The sequence below is a fragment of the Lactuca saligna genome, chromosome 4, assembly GCF_052625555.1.
Source record: "Lactuca saligna cultivar CGN05327 chromosome 4, ASM5262555v1, whole genome shotgun sequence".
NCBI lineage: Eukaryota > Viridiplantae > Streptophyta > Magnoliopsida > Asterales > Asteraceae > Lactuca > Lactuca saligna.
The window spans coordinates 96,354,322-96,361,204 of NC_136420.1; the positions used below are offsets into that span (position 1 = coordinate 96,354,322).

Below are 6,883 nucleotides of genomic sequence, written 5' to 3' on the forward strand. Positions count from 1 at the left end.
ATTAAGGCTAGGACCCAACACAATATTCTACAATTTGGAAGCGGGATGTCTTAATCCAGTTGTAGAATATTTAAAGTTAGGTAATGACGATTTACCAATTTCCACCATGAAAAACGAAAATGAATATTAGGTTTTAAATTAATTGAAATTCCTAGATTCTTTTGAGATTCATTGAACTTTTCAATGACATGTTTAAATCTCGATTATGCCATTCAAGTTTGTGACTGAGATGTCGAGGATCACAAACAAGGTGTAAATACCCATGCAAATTAGCTTGGTACACTTAATGTTCCAAATCACCCAATCAATGTGTCAGTTAACCACACACACTCCATTGATCCATGATTAACATCGAGCTATCCATTTACATCCTTCATTAGTCCCAGATTAGTGTACCGGTTAACCACACACGCTCCACTAACGGCTAATAAGGTGCAATGTGCAATTTCATGGGTTAGCATCAAATTCACATTTTTCCTAAGTAACACTACTAGAAAAACAGCCTTTTACGACGCTCATTGCGCGTCGTAAAAGGCTCAGACGACGCGCAAATGCATGTCAAGGAAGGCCCTGTCATAAAGAGAGACGACGCGCTTTTGCGCGTCGTCTATAGACGACGCGCATTTATGACGCTCATTTACGACGCGCAATTACGACGCGCGTTTACGACACGCAATGCGTATCAAGGAAGGCCCTATCATAAAGGAAGACGACATGCATTCGCGTGTCGTAACCTTATGACGCGCGTGTTAATGACACGCAATGCGTATCAAGAAAGCCCCTGTCAAGAAAGGCCATGTCATAAATGAAGATGACACACATTTTTGCGTATCATAAATTTAAATGTTTAAAAAAAATATTTACAGATTTACTAATTTTCAAATTAAATTTGTATTTAATGTCTCATAATAGAAAATAAATATCATATACCAAAAATACAATCCATTGCATAAAATTTAATGTCATACAAATAAAATACCATAAATAACAAAGATAATTCATTTCACTAATATGTCAAATACAAATAATTATTCCAATAGTGAGTAAATGTTATAAAAAAAATGAACTCAAGAGAAGCAGAATATACAATTGCATTATCTAGTTTACTATCTGCCAACAACTCTCCGTGTGTTTGCTTTTTGCTTGAGTCTCGTTTCCTCCAAAACTACTAGATACAATGGCTTGCTTCTTCCTCGTTACTGTAAGCAGAACCGAATTACATTAGATGCTAATGTAATTAATTATGTTGCTAAGGATAAGGGTGGGGCTACTAGAAAGACTTATTTATATTCAGCTAGAACATAAGTATCTTTATGAATCTTAACTAACATGAGAACAAAAGGCTTATGGATGTTAATACATAATAGTTCAGGGGCACAACCGTAAATAAACAATTAAATACTACATGTGGGTTTGTTGTTAGAACAAGGTTGCAAATGCAGCTGTAAACATGCATGAATTATAAACATCATGTAATAAAACTAATTGTATTTTACTCTAAATTCAATAAAGTCTCAAATCTTTAATCTTGTAATTCATTCCACTTCCATTTGTAGTATGATGAATCTGAACACAGAAGTGAAATGGCAAAGAATTCTTTAGAGAGATATACTCACTATTATGAACGTTGGGCTACTAACCAATCAGTATACAAGGGCATAATTGTAATTTTCTATATATTTTTAAATTTATGTTTCTGATACATAATACTTTGATTCTTTTTTTCACATTAACATTCGAGGAAAAAAGCACTTGCGGATTTACTGCATATGCAAACAGTTCATGTAAGTTAGAATTCCAATATTTTTTTTGGTAATATTATATTAAAAACTAAAAAGTATTTTTTTTTTTTTTTAGTATTTTATTAGGTTTATTAACATCTGGTAAAATTTCAGCTTGCAAAACTTAGTGAGAGGTAATGCCAACCCAAGACATAGTTGAAATTTATTCTAGAAGTTAGGTTGCAGGTATATGCTTACTTATATTTAAATTTTAATATATTTTTGTTATTCTAAATGATGGTTTTCTATTGCAGATAGTTGAATGTAGGCGTGTGTTAAAATGGACATATGCGTATGGGTATTAGGTTGGGATAAATTCGTAAAATTTAACTATGTGTATATGATAGGGATGTAGCTTTAGAACAACTAGAACAATTACAATATTATCCTCTAGGGAACAAATAGACTTACCACTTCAGATGCATCAGGAGTGAGTTCAATAAAAGATCCAACATCCTTGTAACCCTTCTTTCTTCCCAACCCAGGGACTTTTTCTATTCTTCAGCAACCAAGCATCAATCATAGGATTTTCGACCAATTCCTTATCCTCTATCAATAACACCAAGAAATCCTACACAGATAAAACCATGATTCTGTTAACAATTACTGGTTTATAGTTGTATAAATATACTCTTAGTCACCATAGAGGAAATATCATATTTAAACATGTTGACTCTCTTTTCTGTTAACCAGTAATAAAGAAATGGGCCCAGAAGTAGAAGGGATCCAGCCTGGATAGGTGTTGTATGTCCCAACAGATTGAAAGAGCTTAACAAGCCACTGAATTGATCCATTTTATTTCCCAATATTAGTAGACCAATTATCATTTAGACCTTTTAAATCGTTACCCTTTGGTGACCAAATTAGTCCCTCTATCATGCCACTGAATTGATCCATTTTATTTCCCAATATAGCCAACTCTCTCCAGCCACGTTGTCCACACATCATCTCATCCATTATGCATAATGATACCAATTTCTTCAGATAACAGACAAGACAAAACAGCCATGTATTTGGTTAGTGTGAATAGATAACATAGAACAGTAACCTGAGAAAAGATTTATGGGCAGCAGTTCCAATATCACCAGCAGCATAAGCTTCCTGCTTCAGGAGTTGCTGGTGAAGATACTTGGCACAGAACTTAGAGACTGCCTGCCCTGAAAGATAAAAAAAAGCTTAGTGAGGACACCTTATATATGAAGAAACAAACATGTGTGTATATAATCTATATCCATATGCTTACCTCCATGGCCATCATAAACGCCATAGAAAGATGTGGAGTTGTCCAAGTCAAGTAAAGCAGCATGCTACCAAACACCTCATATTGACACATAAAATCTTGGTTAATTACTATAGTGATCGATGTTTAGGCTGACTGAAAGTTGTATCATAGAGAGATATAGAGAAAATTCAACAAGATTAAAAGAGCATTAAACTATCATACCTTTTTAGAATATAGAAAATCCAAACAGGAACAATAGCTTATATAACTAACAAGTAGCCTATACTAGGGACTTACAACATCTTCCATTGATGTGCGCCATCCTTGCATGGATGAGACTCCATATCTCAGTTTCTCATTCTCACCATCATCGGATGTTTTATCAATTTTAGGTGTGCTTAGGTAAACCCCCATATCTAGTAATCAACCCGGATGGTAAGCCTAAAATCCCAAAATCATTAATCACAATTACAGAAGTTACAGTTAGATATAAAATTAGACGCCACATCTGGCATGCTAAAGAAAAATACAGCTATATCACTTCATATGTATAGTATATTATCAGACACCTAAAACCAGTACAGTTCAGATGCATCATGAAAACACGAAACAAATAAAGGCAACGAAACCAAAACACCAAACAGAAACACAGATTCCAAACGGTCATGCCCTAAAATGCTAAGCCTAATTGAAATTTCAAACAATTATCGAATTAATGGCAAATCTAACGTAATATTAGATATTCCACAAAGTTCAAATCTAGAAAACGAAGATGCTCACATAAAGCTCAATCACGATGGATCAATGATTTCAAAAACGAAATGACAGATTAAGGGTGAATCGAATTGTAAAAATTATCTATTTCTAAGCGGCATCCGAATGTAATTAAGATCTAAACCGCATCACAACAAATCAAATATTCAAATTAACAAAACTTACGAGAGATTGGAATTGTCCGTACAATTTTGTTCCAGTGGCGAACCCCCCAGTCCCCAGAGTACTTGGGTTACTGAATTAGCCCGGGTAAAAAAGGGGGATTGAATTTTGGATGGATTATTTATCGGCCAGGTGGAATACACTTATTGGGTTACATAAAAAAATATTGATAATTGTCAACAACTAGAACTTGAAAAACACTAAAAGCAACGGATACAAGATAAGTAAACTCATAACTCAATGGAGTTATGCCTTTAATAGCTGCACTTATCATGTGGGTGTCTCGGAAGCTAAACTGAAACCTAAATCATAACGATCCTCTGTAAAAAAGTTAGAAATAGATATAGTAGATATATAATTGAAACCCTCCCCGACTAGAAAAATTACCTCTCCATGCCCTAAAATGATTGAAAATGATAGTGGAGCGAGTACTCTATGACTACATTCATAATCATCACGGAAGATTGAGGTATCCATAAAATATGAAACGGAAAAATCATTTTTTACAGAACACTCGCCAATCAGATGACGAATCTAACAAACATAGGAAGGAGAAGTGTGGTGAACCAGAGAGAAGACGAAGGGTGGTGGGTGCCTGGGTGGTTGTCGAGCAGTATGGGGTAGAGAGACAGAGACAGAGAGAGAGAGAGAGAGTGAGAGAGAGAGAGAGAGAGACTTGTAGATTAAGACCATGGCGGATGAGGCATTTTATCAAACATGTTGCGTGCATCATCGATTCTTCCCCATTGACTGTATAAGTCGATTTCTTGATTTCTATTTCTCTTTCTCCCATTCCAGTCTCCGACTTTCTGTTGCTGTGATAGAGAGTTTCCTTCCGTCGCTGGGATTTGAGTAGTGTCACCACTCCTCCAAAGGCTCTGAGTTTTCTCGGTCTAGGTCACCAGACCTAATGTTGCTGGTAAGGGCAGGCGAGGTGAGATTGCCCGAGATGAGAGGCTCCATCGGCTGGGTGACGTTGGAAAGCATTGGACGGTGGGGCGGGGCTAGACGGAGGTCAGAGGTGGGAGGCGCCAACACCAAGAGAAACGTCGGAGGTGGGAGAAGCTATCGACGTCGAGAACCGAGAAGAAGAGAAAGGGTTTGTCGAAGTGAGAAGGAGAGAAAGGGAAGTTGAAGAGAGAATGAGCAGTACAGGAGGGCATAATCGGGGCAAGTTCTTGAAAAAAAAAAGCCCTAGCTACTAAGGAAATTAAAGTGGAGGGAGAAAAAAAAGGAAGGCGGGGATTTTAAGTTTTTGGGATTTCATTTTCCCCGGATGGAACGCGCGCGTTCTATTAAAATTTATAAAGCGACGGTCATAGACGACACGCAGGTGCCCTCCGTGTTTTTATTTTATTTTTGTTTAGACACTAATTTTAGGGCCCGCAAAAATGCGCGTCTGAAATCCTTTGCGTATCATAAATCACTGCGTGTCATGGTTCACGCGTCGTAAAAGGCTATTTTTCTAGTAGTGTAAGTAACATTGGGAATTTATAAAATGTTTAGTTACTTTATGTTTCATTATAATTTTAATGAGGATTTAAATGTCCTGTCAAACCCATTCCGCTAACGACCCTCCACCAGTCAAGGAAGCGGTGGGTGAGAGTGCACCCATTAAACCACCATTTTATAAGTAGTAACCTTATACCCCCTTATTGACCGGCTTTGTGAATGAGGCCTACTAATGGTAAGATTGACCTTTTACTTATACATATATAATATATTAAACTTTTAATTTTATATAGTATAAGGGTGTATTTTAAACTTTTAAAATACTTAATGGTTTAATCTATTAATAAATTATACTCTTGATTTAATTAAACTTAAACCATGTTATTATTATGGATTTATTAATCTTTTCTTTTAATTTAACACTTAAATTAATTTAATAAAGTCCATCAGGTGCAATTTGAACTATTCAAATACATCAAGGTTCTAAATATAAAAATTCAAAATTAAAACTATTTAATTAATCTTTAAGTTATGAACCCAAGAGTTGCACATTTTAATTACATGAGTTTTAGAATTCAATGTTTCATAATTTGAGACTTTTCAAATACCAAAACTTGAGGGCAAGTTTTGTAACTCTAGAAAACCTTTTGAATTCCAAACTTGAGGAGTTAATTTGTTTCATGAATAGATACTTTTCAAGTTCCATAACTTGTGGATAAATTATGAAACTATTCAACAAAAATTTAGATCAAATTCTAAACTAATAAAAAAAATCATATCATATTATCTATTCCTACATTGATCTAATTCAACTCTTGAAAACTTTTCATTTCCATAACTTATGAGTTTAATTTCATTTTAATGGATGAGACTTTTCATGTTCCATAACTTAGGACAAGTTATGGAAGTCATTAAAAAACATTTAGATCAATTTTAACAAATAGAATTATCGTATAATATAGGATTGATCTAATCTAACTCATAAGGCAAGATAATTCATATAAACAATTTACAAGTAACTTTGTTTATCATATAACCAACACTTATCTTAAAAATTTGACGATTATCTTTTCATTGGATGAGTATAATCATTACCATATCAGAAAAAATAAGATTTTATGATTACAAAATTGCTTGTGGTAATAATCCTAATCTAACTCTAGCCAAAAACTCGAAATTCTGCAACCAAAAGGCTCTACTCGGCGAGTGCATGAACATGACTCGTCGAGTTGCCCTTTTACTGAGTGGACTCATCGAGTCAAACAGTGGACTCGGCGAGTTCATTAGTTGAAGGCCAGAAAATCGATTTTTTTAGCTTTGAAAAAATAACCAAACATCAAATATAACATAAAACTACCCATGGCTCTGATACCACTGTTGGGTTTTAAGTACTATAATACTCCTATGGTGCACATATAACCCTAATAGCTTTGGATCTAAGTTTTCTAACGTTATACATGCAATAAATTTTCCAAAGAATAAAGCGTACAAC

The 6,883-nt window shown here is 34.8% G+C and overlaps 1 protein-coding gene across 1 annotated transcript; it reads right to left on the minus strand.

Moving 5' to 3' along the window:
• Positions 1 to 1,503: 1,503 nt before the first annotated feature.
• On the minus strand, positions 1,504 to 3,417 carry LOC145039935 (putative protein phosphatase 2C 60). Its single transcript, XM_078987929.1, has 5 exons — positions 3,301 to 3,417; positions 3,025 to 3,088; positions 2,830 to 2,938; positions 2,193 to 2,280; positions 1,504 to 1,566 (listed from the first exon to the last, which is right to left on the minus strand). The coding sequence occupies exons 1-5, from the start codon at positions 3,415 to 3,417 to the stop codon at positions 1,504 to 1,506; spliced, it is 441 nt and encodes a 146-aa protein (XP_078844055.1).
• Between the last annotated feature and the right edge of the window lie 3,466 nt (positions 3,418 to 6,883).